At 44.1% G+C, this 14,784-nt stretch overlaps 1 protein-coding gene across 2 annotated transcripts in view; it reads left to right on the top strand.

Annotated features, from left to right (window-relative positions):
* Positions 1 to 14,784, top strand: part of CFAP61 (cilia and flagella associated protein 61) — a 290,588-nt gene that overhangs the window by 267,162 nt on the left and 8,642 nt on the right. For both annotated transcript variants that reach the window (NM_001193937.3, XM_028827214.2), the window contains 1 exon segment: positions 6,978 to 7,068. In NM_001193937.3, the coding sequence (NP_001180866.1) occupies positions 6,978 to 7,068 (91 nt within the window).

Here is a 14,784-nt window from a genome sequence, read left to right as displayed (position 1 = left end):
CTGAGGCCAGCTCTGCGTTGTGACAAGGAAACCACAGCCAAATTATATTTCGAGGCTGCTGAATTTTCTGTTGTATAGATCAGAGCGTGTGACAATTACAACTGGCCATCAAATAACTCGTTGGTTTTGCTTTCAAAATCATTAATCTTACCTTTCTAGATCTGCCTCAAAGCAATCAAAAAATTGACTGGATACAGATTCTTGCAAACTCAGGCTGAACCCAAGGAACTCTTCAGTCAGATTTCCATTTCGGTCTTCAGGATTTTTTGTTGCAGGGCATCAGGGTTGTGTCTGCTCGTGTCACGGGGTCTCACTTCCAAGCAAACCCAGGAATAACTAGAAATACTTGTTCCTATTCTTATTTTTGAAAATTGTACTGAAATGCCTGCATTTACATTCTTTCATGAGTAGAATAAATGGTCATAACCCTGCCTGACAGTGTGAATGCAAATTGTGCCTGTTCTTTGCGGTTAAGCCAGGTCGGGCCAGACGGGAACATGTAGGACTCTGAGGACACCGGGACTTTCCCGCTGGCTTGGAGGTAGAAGTCGCCTGTGGAAAATATTCTGTGGATTTTTTTTCCCCAGAGTGTTCAGTTTTGGAGTAGTTGGAGTCTAGAGTGAGAAACATGTTCTAGTTCTGTAAACTTCAACCAAAAACATCTCCCAATTTTCATAAATTTAAGAAAAGATTTTTGTTAAAAATAGAGGCTGTCGAGTCTTTGGGGTATCACAGCTGATAAAACATCCATTCTCTCCCCTTCAGGAACAGAATTCTGATTTATAGGGAAGTACATCATATCTAAAATAAATGACTGGTTCTCAGCCTCCCATGCAACCAAGAAAGTCATATGACCAACCATTGGCCAATAAGATATAAATGGAAGTGCTTTGTGAAACTTCCAGGAACTCTCCTTAGAAGAAAGGAGATGAGTCCTTTTTTTCCCATACTTCATCCCAGAACCATGTGATGGCTGGAGCTCAGCAGCCATTTTGAATCATGAGGCCAAGGCCCCTGTGAATGTACTGTGCTCTGATGTCCATGGAACCACCCTGGCAGCCCTAAACTCCCCATCTAGACCTTCTTTACATGAAAAAATACACTTCTGCCTTTTGAAAGTCACAGTTACTTTGAAACTTTCTGTAATTTCAATCATTTCTAATCCTAGCTAATGTAGGGGATGCTTGGGAAACTGGGGTGATTAAGAGAGTTGCTAGAGAGACTCAGGAAAAAGCATAAGGAAATGGGATTTGGTTGCACAGTTGTTCAGAGCATGGGTCACACAGAACTATGGGTAGGACCTAGTTCAGCCACTTATTAACTCTGTGACCTTGGGCAACTCATTTAAGCTCTCTGAATCTATGTCTTCATCTGTAAAATGGGCCAACATGTCCCACTTTCTAGGATTAGAATTAGGATGAAATGAGATAATGCACAGAAATTGCGTGTAACAGAGTCTGTGGGTTTGCATCCCCAGATGAATCTAAGTGTGTCTCCAGCATGAAGCTGTAATAGAACAGGATGCCTCCCAGGGTGTAGTAAGCACCCACCAGGTGCTTACTACCAGCAGGATAGCTTAGGCAGCACAGCCACATCTTACTAATGATGGATTCGTTCTGGCAGGAATTAGAATAAAACATAACAAGCACGTCAAACCCGTGATTTCATAGATATCATTACTTAGGACAAGACAAAAGTAATTATTTCAGGTTTTTTTAAAAGACAAATCAATGTAAAGAAAATTTTGGGCCAGGCCTGGTGGCTCATGCCTGTAATCCTAGCTACTTGGGAGGATTACTTGAGGCTAGGAGTTTGAGACCAACCTAGGCAACATGGCAAAGCCCGTTTCTAAAAGAAACCAAATAGAAAATTAGCCAGGTGTGATGGTGTGCACCTATAGTCCCAGCTGTTTGAGAGGCTGAGGCGGGAGGATCACTTAAGCCCAGGAGTTTGAGGCTGCAGTGAGCTATGATTGTGCCACTGTATTCCAACCTGGGTGACAAAGTAAAACGGTGTCTCTAAACAAAAATTTTTAAAGAAAATTTGGAAGTATTCAGTAATGTAGTGACACAGAAAACGATTGATTCCCAAGTGATTGAAGTTTGGCAAACACTAGCCCAAGAGGTAGCCTAGGGATAAAGCTGCTGAGAGGACAAAGAGGACAAAGAGCTCAAGAAGGCCACAGTGCCAGGCCTCGCCAAGCCCACTCCAGCCTCCACCTCCCCAGCGTGCACCCCTCTGCAGCCCTGCCATGCCAGGCCATCATAAGCAGCTCTGACATTCCCCACCCCCACCCACCATGTGCGCTCTGATATTCCCCACCCCTACCCACCATGTTTGCATTTCTGGGGGCAGGGGCTTTCTCTCACCGTGGTACCCTCAGTGCCCATCACATGTTTGACACAGGCGTGAGGGCCATATTCTATTCATGGCAAAGAATTGAACCCTAGGTCTTCTCCTTCCCTGCCATTTTGCAACCGTTAATGTCAGAAGCTCTGAACACACCTGGGACAGAGAAGAGTCTACATGGAAGCACAGGGAAGGAAGGGATGTTCACTGAAGGGTGGAGTGATGCAGCAGAGGAAGAGGACCAGAGGAAAGCAGCCACTGGAAATAAGGAAACAGGGTTTAGGAAGGCCTCACTAGACCTGTTAGGATGGATGGATGGATGGATGGATGGATGGATGGATGGATGGATGGATGGATAGATGGGTGGGCAGATAAATGGATGGATAGATAGATGGGTGGATGGATAAATGGATGGATGGATGGATGGATAGATGGATAGATGGGTGGACAGATAAATGGATGGATAGATAGATGGGTAGGTGGATGGATGGATGGATGGATGGATGGATAGAAGAGAAAAGAAAGCTAGGACATATTTCTAGTGTTCTTAGCAGACATCCCACCATGGAAGAGGTCATGGGGCAAAGGGGCTTTAGGAAACATGTTCACAATCCTGCCTCCCTCTCACCCAGACCTCTTGCCAGGCTTGGCACACCCAGATGCCTGCTGTGACCCATGGAGAGGAGCAATTTTGGCCAGGCTGGTGGGAAAGCAAGGACGAACCATGGAGGGCATCCTCGGCAACTGAGCTGATGGCTGCCACACAAAAACGAGGACACAGCATTGCCTAATCTGACTCATCAAAGAAAGGCCTAAAACTCAAATTCCAAATGTTATTCAGGCCAAAGTAGATGCATCTGTATATCATACCTGGCCTTGGGTATCTGTTTGCTACCATGATATTTATCACTGCCTACCTTCTGTGTATCGAATGGAGACATGACACAGGCTGCTTCATAGAGAGGCAAGCCCCACTAGCTACGCTCTATCCTCTCGTATCACAAGACTGAGACTCATGGCTGAGCTTGACGTTCAGGCAGGCATCTTAGAAGGAGAACAGTCTGCCCTCCGCCATGCTGGAAAGGACATGTACAAGCGAGAGCATCATTCTCTAAGGAAACCCGCAGGTCTCCCTGGTGGCAGCTGCCTGCCCGGAAAAAAGCGACTCCTGACTTTCCAGCAGCCCTCTCTGCAGGCATGAGTGGCAGCTTGGGGAGCCTGTGAACAGCTCTAAAAGCAGAAACTTTTTTTTTTTCATGCCAAGAGAAAATTAGAATGCTTTTTATTAAAAAAAAAATCTTGGAAAAAGTGATGTGTTTCTTCCCTGCCACCCGCCTCCTCTTTGCCACCTGGTGCGTAGTTCAGTGCGCCCTGCCACGCCATGCCAGTGCTGGAAAAGGCACACCTGCAGTCACAGCACTCCTTTCCTGCTGGCCAGGAAGGCCTTGGCCTTGGAGTTGAGATCCCGGCCTTTAAAGGACACCTTTACCACTTCTCTTTCCCCGTAGATGTGCTGGACTTTTTCCTACAACTTCTCCCAGTGTGTCGTGTTGATCGGCTTTCCTCGGCCTTCAGCGTGTCCGATGGCCAAGCCGGCCTTCACATCCCCACTCCATTTATGAGTCTGTCGATGGAACTGCCTGGATGAGCGGGCGAGGATGACCTCTGGAGACATTTAGTCAATTGCTTAACGATCGGACTATATCGACCAGAAATGGTTAATTCAGTTCCGCAAGTCAAAATCTCCCAGGGCTTCTTGGAAAAGGGTATTATTTGCAGAAGTGATGGGGAATTTAAGTCCTCCCGAATAAACCAGGCTGGCCATTGGCAGCATGAACAGAGACAGTAAGGTCTTCTATTTCAGTCTTCAAAAGGTGTAACTTTTTTCTCACAGCTGTGCAAAAATGATTTTTGTGGCATTGACACCCAAATGCACACAGCCCCTTAAAAAGCACGTTGGGGCCATGTGCATACCTGGCCCCCTCTCCCGAAGATTTCTAGATGGCAGGCTGTGTGGGGTACTACATCGCTCCTAGTAGTCTTCCCCTTTTGAATATAAATTGGGGAAAAAAAGTTAATAGTTTTTGTTTTTAAAATTCGCAATATTCATGGAAATACAAATTTCCCGAAAGCTCATCACGAATGCTGATGGCACCATAGTACCTGGCGGAAACCTGGCCCTAAGCTTCGCCAGGATCCAAGACGCTTCTCTCCTTCCTATGGATACAGAAGGAGCCTAAAGTGTAGAAATCGTTCAACCTGGGGGAGGTCTAGAACCTTTATTTTTATTTTTTTGGAGACGGGGTCTCACTCTGTCACCTAGGCTGGAGTGCAGTAGGCTGGAGAGCACAGCTCACTGCAGCCTCAAACTCCTGGGCTCAAGTGATCCTCCAATCTCAGCCTCCCTAGTAGCTGGGACCACAGGCATGTGTCACCACATCTGGCTAATTTTTTAAATTTTTTTATTTTTTGTAGAGATGGGGGTCTCACTATGCTGTCCAGGCTGGTCTTGAACTCCTGGCCTCAAGTGATCCTCCCACCTTGGCCTCCCAAAGTGCTGGGATTGCAGGCATGACACATCATACCTGGTTCCTAAAACTTTTCTTAAAGCAGAATTTCCTCCTAACATTCTTGTATCAAAAGGAAACCACCTTCATTTGACTCAACATTATGATCAACTGTAAAATAGGTTTGGTTAAATTCAGAGCTTTTCCCATTTGAATGATGAAAGCTGCCATGCTACTGCTGTAGGATGATTTTAGGAAGCCCACAGGATCCCAGACACCCTCACCCCTCTTGGCCACCCTCACCTGGGAGCCTGTAGCTGGTGCTAAAGTTGTCCTTGGATATGGGAAAGCAGCCGGGCCTGAGCCCTGCCCTCACCATGCAGGTCTCTGCCAGCAGCTTGGGCCCCAAGGCCTATCCCTGGGCCAGCCACCGTGGGCACCCGGAGCGCACAGCCTCAAGTCGCGAATCCATTCCCTTTAGAGTTGCTGGCAAGTGTGATGTGTGGTGGTGTGTGGTTGGGAGAACACCACTCTATTTCTGAAATAAAACCTGGACACTAGGATTTTTTTTAATGTTTTACAAAAATTGTTACATAGCCCCCATTTTCTCTAATACAATTCAAGTTCCTCCAAAATTAATTTGCCAGGGGTTCAGAGGGAGGGAAGGAGAGAGGGTGAGTAGGCAGAGCATAGACGGCTTTTTAGGGCAGTGACGCTATTCTGTATGACAAGGCTGTGGGAACCCGGGTGTTTAGATGGAGGGCCAGAGCTCGTGACAGGCCACAGTGGGCTCCCAAGGGAAGTGGGACTTCACAGAACTCCCTCTCTGAAGCAGACGATGACGGGTCCCCAGCAGGCAGCACAGAGGGCAGAGTAGTAAAGGCGCTGGGTGGGGAGCATGGCCCGAGAGCACCTGGGTTGTTGGAACAGGTGGCACTGGAAGTGAGGAAAGCAGTGGCAGTTCCACCACCAGACAGAGGCAGCCGTAGACCCCCAAAACCAAGGGGGTGGGAGCTCTGATGGTGCCACAGAAACAAACGAGGGATTTCAGCTGCTGAGGAAAGACGGTGTGTTAACAGCTGGATGAACATATCACCCGAACAGCTACGCGGGCGAGTCATCAGGAACTGATGCCGTCTTCCGGTCCAGCAAGTGGGTGCAGGGCAAGGCCTCATACCGCCGAGTGCCAGGTTGTCCCTAACACAGACTCTCGGCATTGTGTCTGTCCTCTAGTGCCCCCGTGGCCTCTGGGACACTTTACCTCCATCCCTAAGAACTTTTTGTCTTGGAAAACAGAAGGTGCCCATCCACGTGGGGACACCAGGTTTTTCCTTCCCCTGTGCACACACACAACATCTATAAACAGTAATAAGGACAGCTAGCTCACATCCAGAGGAGAGCAAAGCCCAGCTGAGCGACATGGCTTTGACCCTGAAGCAGTTAAGTTCCCTGTTCCAAGACACTTAAAGTAAGAGTTAAAATACCAATAAGAGTTCTTGGTTATTCCAAAAATGCATCAAATTTTCCAATTAAATAAAGGATAATCTTATTATTCTCCATATAAGAAAGCATTTCAACTTTCAGTGAAAAGTTAGCAAATCTGAACACCAAAAAATACAGCTCTCCTACAAGAGATTCAATTCAGCATCGATGCGACCGTGCGAACAGCATGTTGCAGCAGCAACGCAGCCTGTTTCTCTGGCCATTATTAATCCAGAAACCTTAATGATGAACAACATTTGTGTTATTGTCTACCCAAATTTGATTTATTTATGCAGCAGTTAATCTTGCAATCTGTTTTTCTCAAACGAGGGCAGATAATGGAGACACCGTTCTTTACAAGTCTTCAGGCTTTTAAATTCTGATAAAATCAGGATTCTTCACTGGGTCTTGCCCCAGCTCTGAATTAAACCACTTTAAATGTAATTATGGGACCTGGCCTTACAGCAGGAACATCCATTTAAAAAATTGATTGGTCAGGCTGTTCCACAAGACATTTTATGAGCAAACGATTGCAATGAGGCCAGAACTGTAATTTATAAAGGCAAAAAAGCAGGTAAATACTTTATTAGTGATAATGAGAGGGTTGCCAGCTCACTGAGTCTCTTCTGTGCTTACCAGCTACTTCACCGAGCCGTGGTGCCTGGCCCTGTTCCACGATCGTTTTATTGATCTCAGGAAAGAGTTACGCCAAATCTTAGCCTCCAAGGAGGTAAGAGTGATTAATGGATATGTGGATTATTCCTTGCAAATTATAAGCAGCTGATAGCTGTTGATCATTTAGACTTTTCCCTACATTCCCATTTTATGGTTTTATTTTTCAAAACAACTGTATCTCATATAAGCAAACTGAGGAGCATGTAAATGCAGACTGTGATATTTCAGGGAAAGTGATTTTATTTAAATCTTTTTATAGGGGGCAAATTTCTTTTTCCTTTTTACAAGGAACTGTATTTTTCTGATCAGCTCAGAGTGCTGGCAGAAAACTGAATCTGAGTTGCATCTACTTGCCCTCAAGAACGAAGGTTGCATTCCTTTAGTTTCTGCCTGTGTTTGCCAGCCATTTGCGGAACATGTGTGTGTGTGTTGTTTTAAAGATGTACAGGGAAGCCATCCAGTGTGCCTCAAAAGCACACTCCTTTTATAACCAGAACTTCCTTCTCAAAATACTGCAGAATTAACTGGACATCAGGCTGCATAGCCCAAGGGCTCTGTGCTCAGCATGAAATTTGACTCTGCAGTATAAATAATGAGGTATTTGTGAAACTTTAAGTTAAAATATTTCTTTCAATACGAGAGTCTCTAGCAGAACTGTGGAACGTTAACAGCTGTGCTCAGTGCGTGGTTGAATCTCCAACCTGGCTCTACCCCGCTTCACTCAGTCAAGGGGCTGGGGCCTGGGTTAGCTTCCACCTCCTTTTACCATCTATACGGGCAGCTCCCACGTCTCCATTGTCACTTCTACCTGGGAGCGCCCACACGCCTTATTGCACGGCAGCGCTAGAGAGCACACACCCCGTTCCCAGTGTGCTCCCCACTTAATCCCAGCTCTTGCTGTGATTTAAGGAGGGTAGAGGAGCCACTGTTATCATCTTGACTTTCCCAGTGAAGAAACTGACATTTAGAGGGGTGGGGATTTTTGGGGTTTTTTTGTTTGTTTGTTTTGTTTTGTTTTTGAGACAGAGTCTCCCTCTGTTGTGCAGGCTGGAGTGCAATGGCACGATCTCAGCTCATTGCAACCTCTGCCTCTCAGGTTCAAGCGATTCTCCTGCGTCAGCCTCCCAAGTAGCTGGGATTACAGGCACCCACCACCATGCCCAACTAATTTTTATATTTTTGGAGAGACAGGGTTTCACCATATTGGCCAGGCTGGTCTTGAACTCCTGACCTCAGGTGATCCACCCACCTCGGCCTCCCCAAATGCTGGAATTACAGGCATGAGCCACTGCGCCCGACCAGCTTAGAGATTTTAAATCAGCTCCATGGTGACACAGCAAGCTTCACATTCCAGGGTGTCTCACCCCAAAGATGGGAACATGGTTACTGAACCATACGGAGCCGAAGTGGGTATCCTGGGACCTTCTCCTCAGTGCCCCCACTTTCAGTTTCACTCCCAGGGTCCGGCTGGGAAATGTAAATCATTTCCTAATCTGAAGCAGGCTTAGATTGGGAAACCCAGGTTTAAAGTTCAAACCAAACAGCAGTGACTTGGGATCCAGCAGGTAAATGCAACTGAGGAAAGTGGAGGGCTGGGTGGCTGAATGCCCAGGTCAGAGGCTGCTGAAGGCGTGCATGTGCTGATGGAATCCATTAAAGGCGCTGCAGGCCAAACAGGGCCCTGCACTTCATCCAGGGCTGCAGGTTTCCTAAGTGGAAACCTGAACCCGAGTTGTAAACCTGGGGCTCACTGAATGTTCAGCTCCTGAGACACCTTCCTTCCTCGCAGAATGTCATCTGTAGCTTCCAACTGCCCCTACAGTAAACGGCCCTTCGTTTCCAAGTGATCCCATCAAAACTCTGTGCCTCCATCTTTCTTAACCCCAGAGTTGAGCTCTTCAGTTAACATTGTGCACAAAGCCGGTGGGTTTTAGTCTTAAAGCTTAAAAGGGAAGTCACGGAAACTGTCAAGCCCAAGGCATCCACCACTTTTCATACAACTCACTGAGATACCCTCAAACTTTGACCTGTGTAGAGATATTTGCTGTGGACCCGTTTGCTATGAATGAACTCAGTGTGGACAGCAGGCCCAGGCAGCAGATCAGAAGTGGCCACAGACATTTGCCCAAGACACACACTAAAGGCCCTCCAGCCATTCTTGTGGGTCTTGTAGATTTCCAGAAAATGAAACCTCTGGAAGAAAAATACCTCCATTGGAGGACTGTTTTATTTTCAGCATTTCGTTTGTCAAGTGGGAAAGGCCACAGGAAGTGGTGATGGGTAGAGTGGTGTCTGCCTCGCTCAGCTGGACTACGCAATGTGGCCTCGGCCAGACCCCCCCATTCCTGCAGAAATGGGGCCAGCCGTTCCCACCTCAGAGAGCTGTGGAGGAGTAGCAGAGGGGAAATGTGCGATGGCACAGAAGAGGGGTCCAGGGAGTGCCAGCCACCGTGAGCAGCCGCAGAGGTGACAGTGGAGACGGGCTGCTGGGGAAATGACCGCCACATGAGCAGATATGCGGGAATTTCACCGAAGAGTTTGGTACTAGGAAAATAAAGTGAATAGCCTGCACTGAAGAATAATAGTAATTTTTCTCAGATATTGAAATGAGGTACAAATGGCCAACAGGTATATGAAAAATGCTTAACATCACTAATCGTCAGAGAAATAAAACTCAAAACTGCAGCGAGATATCATCTCACCCCAGTTACAATGGCTTTTATCCAAAAGACAGGCAATAACAAATGCTGGCGAGGATGTGGAGAAAAGGGAGCCCTCGCACACTGTTGGTGGCAGTGAAAATTAGTACAGCCACTATGGAGAACAGTTTGGAGGTTCCTCAAAAAGCTAAAAATAGAGCTGCCATACGACCCAGCAATCCCACTGCTGGGTGTATATCCAAAAGAAAGGAAATCAGTATATCGAAGGGATACCTACACACTCATGTTTATCGCAGCACTACTCACAATAGCCAAGGTAGGGGATTAACCTAAGCATCCAACAAATGAATGGATTTAAAAAAATGTGGTCTATATAGACAATGGAATATTACCCAGCCATAAAAATAAGGAAATCCTGTCATTTGCAACAACATGGATGGAACTGGAGGACATTATGCTAAGTAAAATATCCCAGACACAGAAAGACAAATATTGTATGTTCTCACACATGTGTGGAAGCTTAAAAAAAAATTGAACTCTTGGAGATAGTAGAATGATGGGCACCAGAGGCTGTGAAGGGTGGCAAGGAGAGGGTGGATAAAGCGGGGATGGTTAATGAGTACAAAAATACAGTTAGATAGGATGAATAAGATCTAGTATTTGGTAACACAATAGGGTGACTATAGTTAACACTAATTTATTTTATGTTCTAAGATAACTAAAAGAGTGGAATTGGAATGTTTCTAACACAAAGAAATGGTAAATGCTTGAGGTGACGGATACTCCATTTACCCTGATTTGATCATTACACATTGTATGCCTGTATCAAAATATCACATGTACTCCATAAATATATGCAATTATTATGTACTCATAATAATTAAAATTAAATTTTTTAAAAATATTCAAATGATGTAACCCATTTTATTTCACTTTCTACCTTGTCTTCTGGGAAGTACAGAAGTTCAATCCCATTAACTATGATATCCTAGAGCTTGGTATATCAATTTTCTTCTCCTTCCACATGTAAAGAAAGTAAGAAAAGACTATTACCTATCTATTATCTATGAATGTTGTTAGAAGTCATCTGTAATGAAGATTAAAATCATTATAACATGGGCCGGGTGCAGTGGCTCATGCTTGTAATCCCAGAGTGTAAAGCACTCTGGGAGGATGAGGCAGGTGGGTCACCTGAGGTCAGCAGTTCGAGACTAGCCTGGCCTACATGGTGAAATCCAGTCTCTACTAAAAATACAAAAAATTGTTCAGGCATGGTGGCAGGTGCCTATAATCCCAGCTACTCGGGAGACTGAGGCAGGAGCCTCTCTTGAACTCAGGAGGCGGAGGTTGCAGTGTGCTGAGATGCGCCACTTCAGTCCAGCCTGGGAGACAAGAGTGAAACTCCGTGGCTCACGCCTGTAATCCTAGCACTTTGGGAGGCCGAGGCAGGTGGATCGCCTGAGGTCAGGGGTTCGAGACCAGTCTGGCCAACATGGTGAAACCCCGTCTCTACTAAAAATACAAAAATTAGCTGGGCATGGTGGCAGGTGGCTGTAGTCCCAGCAACTCGGGAGGCTGAGGCAGGAGAATTGCTTGAACCTGGGAGGTGGAGTTTGCAGTGAGCCCAGATTGTACCATTGCACTGCAGCCTGGGTGACAAGAGCAAAACTCCGTCTCAAAAAAAAAAAAAGAATATAACATTTATTTTTAAAAAGCAAACTCATTCCAAGATATCGTGAATGCTCTTGTGGAGGTAAAGAGAGGAACACTGGCACTGCATTATTTAGCTGCAGGCAAAGCCACAGCATCACTGACCAAGGTGAAATTTTATTCAGTCAAAATGATCCTTCAAAATCCTTTAGGAAAGATATAACAATTCTAACCATATATTCACTTAACAAAAGAACCCCAAAATACATGAATAAAAGCAGAATTGAAAGAAGAAATAGTTCTAAAATAATAATGCAGACTTCTGTATCTTACTTTCAATAATGACTAGAACAACCAGATAGAAAATCAATAAGGAAATAGATGACTTCAATAGCACTATAAGCCTAGTGGACCCAACAGTCATGGATGAAATTCTCTGTTCAACAGTAGAATGCACATTCTTCTCAAGTGCACACAAAACATTCTCCAGGATAGGCCATATGTTAGGCCACAAAACAAGTGCCAATACATTTTAACAGATTAAAATCATACAAAGTATATTCTCCAACCACAATGGAATGAAGCTGGAAATCAGTAACAGAAGGAAGATTGGAAAAATTCACAAATTTGTGGAAGTTAAATAACACATTCTTAAGCAACCAGTGCATCATAAAAGAAATAAAAAAGGGATATTAGAAATGCTTATAGATGAATGAAAACTAAGATACAACATACCAACATTTATGAGATCCAAAGAAAACAGAATTTAAAGCTATAAGTGCCTACATAAAAAGAACTCAAATCAGGAACCTGATTTTATAACTTGAGGAACTAGGAAAAGAAAACCAAACTAAGCCTAATGCCAGCAGAAGAAAAGAAATAATAAGGATTAGAACAGAGATAAATGAAATAGAGAATAAGAAAATAGAGAAAATCAATAAAACCAAAAGTTAGTTCTTTGAAAAGATCAACCAAATTGATAAACCTTTAGCTAGACTGACTAAGAAAAAAGACTCAGATTACTAAAGTCGAAATAGAAGTGGGGACGTTACTGTCAACCTTACAGAAATAAAAAAGGATTATGAGAAAACGCCATGAATAATTATTTGCCAACCAATTACATAACCTAGATGAAATGGACAAATTATTAGAAATGAACAAACTAAGCTGGGCGCAGTGGCTCACGGCTGTAATCTCAGCACTTTGGGAGGCCAAGGTGGGCCGATCATGAGGTCAGGAGTTCGAGATCAATCTGACCAACATGGTGAAACCCCGTCTCTACTAACAATACAAAAATTAGCCCAGCATGGTGGCACTTGCCTGTAACCCCAGCTACTCAGGAGGCTGAGGCAGGAGAATCACTTGAACCTGGGAGGCGGAGGTTTCAATGAGCCGAAATCATGCCATTGCACTCCAGCCTGGGCGACAAAGCAAGACTCTGTCTCAAAAAAAAAAAAAAAGAAATGAACAAACTAAAAACTGACACAAGAAGAAATAGAAAATCTCAACAGAGCTATAACAAGTAAAGACCTTGAATTGATAATCAAAAACCTCACACAAAGAAAAGCCCAAGACCAGATGGCTTCGCTAGTGAATTCTATCAAACATTTAAAGAATTAACAACAATTCTCTTGAACTCTTCCAAAAAACAGAAGAGGTTGGAACTATTCAGTGAGATCAGCATTACCCTAATACCAAAGCTAGACAAAGACACTGCAAGAAAAGAAAACTTACAGACCAACACCCCTTTTAAATTTAGAAGCAAAAATAGCCAGCAGATTATTAGCAAACCAAATCCAGCAGCATATTAAAGGACTAAACACCCAGCTAGTGAGATTTACCCCAGGAACGTAAGGGTAGTTCAACATATAAAAATGAATCAATGTAATACACCACTTTAATAGAACAAAGGGGAGGCTCGGCGCAGTGGGTCATGCCTATAATCCCAGCACTTTGGAAGGCCAAGGCGAGCAGATCATTTGAGATCAGGAGTTTGAGACCAGCCTGACCAAGATGATGAAACCCTGTCTCTAGTAAAAATACAAAAAAAATTAGCCAAGCATGGTGGCACACACCTGTAATCTCAGCCACTCACAAGGCTGAGGCAGGAGAATCTCTTGAACCCAGCAGGTAAAGGTTGCAGTGAGCCAAGATTGGGCCACTGCACTCTAGCCTGGGCAATAGAGTGAGACTCCATAAAAAAAAAAAAAGAACAAAGGGGAAAAAACCACTATCATCTCAATTGGTGCAGAAAAAGCATTTGACAAAAAAAAAAACTGTCAATAGAAGGGAATGTCTCCAATCTGATAAAGGATGTATATGAAAAACCCACAGATAACATCACACTCAATAATGAATTGCTGAAACCTGAATTCTTATCCCTGAGATCTGGAATAAGACAAGGATGCCTGCTTTCACCACTTATATTCAGCACGGTTTTGGAAGTTCTAGCCAGAGCAATCAGGCAAGAAAAAAAGTATAAAAGACATCCACATTGGAAAGGAAGAAGTAAAACTATCTCCATTCTCAGGTGATGTGATCCTAAAGAATCCAAAAAATAACTATTAGAGCTAAGAAATGAAATCAGCAAAGTTGCAGAATATGAAATCAACACACAATAATCCATTGTCTGCATTAGCAGTTGTATTAATCTGTTTGCATTGCTTTAGAAGAACACCTGAGACTGGGTAATTTATAAAGAAAAGAGATTTGGCTCACGGTTCTGCAGGCTGTACATGAAGTACATGTACTGGCATCTGCTTCTGGTGAGGGCCTCAGGAAATTTCCAATCATGATGGAAGGTGAAGGGGGGAGACAGTGTATCACATGGCAAGAGAGGGAGCAAAAGAGAGAGGGAAGTGGTGCCAGGTTCTTTTAAACAACCAGATCTAGCGTGAACTCAGAGTGAGAACTCACTCATTACCACGAGGACAGTAGCAAGCCATTCATGAGGGATCCTCCCCAAGACCCAAACACCTCTTCCAGATCCCACTTCCAGCATTGGGGATCCCATTTCAGCATGAGAGTTGAAGGGGACAAAACATCCAAACCATGTTAGCAGTTAATAATTTGAAAATGAAATTAAGAAAACAATTATAATAGCATTAAAAAGAATAAAATACTTGGGAATAAATTTAACCAAAATAGGGCAAGGCTTATACACTGAAAACTACAAAACATTTTTGAAAGAAGTGAATGACTACCTAAATAAATGGGACAACATCTGTGTTCATGCATTTGAAGACTTTATACTGTTAGGATGGCAATACCACCCAAAACAATCTACAATTCAGTACAATCCTATCAAAATTCCAAGGGCATTTTTAAAAAGAAATGCAAGTCCTAAGTTCCTATGGAAATGGAAGGGACTCCAAATAGCCAAAACTATCTTGGAGGAAAAAAGGAACAAAGTTGAAGAACTCACATTTTCTTACTACAAAGCCACAGTAACCAAGACAGTG

This window comes from Macaca mulatta, chromosome 10 (genome assembly GCF_049350105.2).
Source record: "Macaca mulatta isolate MMU2019108-1 chromosome 10, T2T-MMU8v2.0, whole genome shotgun sequence".
Lineage (NCBI taxonomy): Eukaryota > Metazoa > Chordata > Mammalia > Primates > Cercopithecidae > Macaca > Macaca mulatta.
Note: the sequence above shows the minus strand (reverse complement) of the source record. Positions and strands in the feature narration are given on the sequence as shown.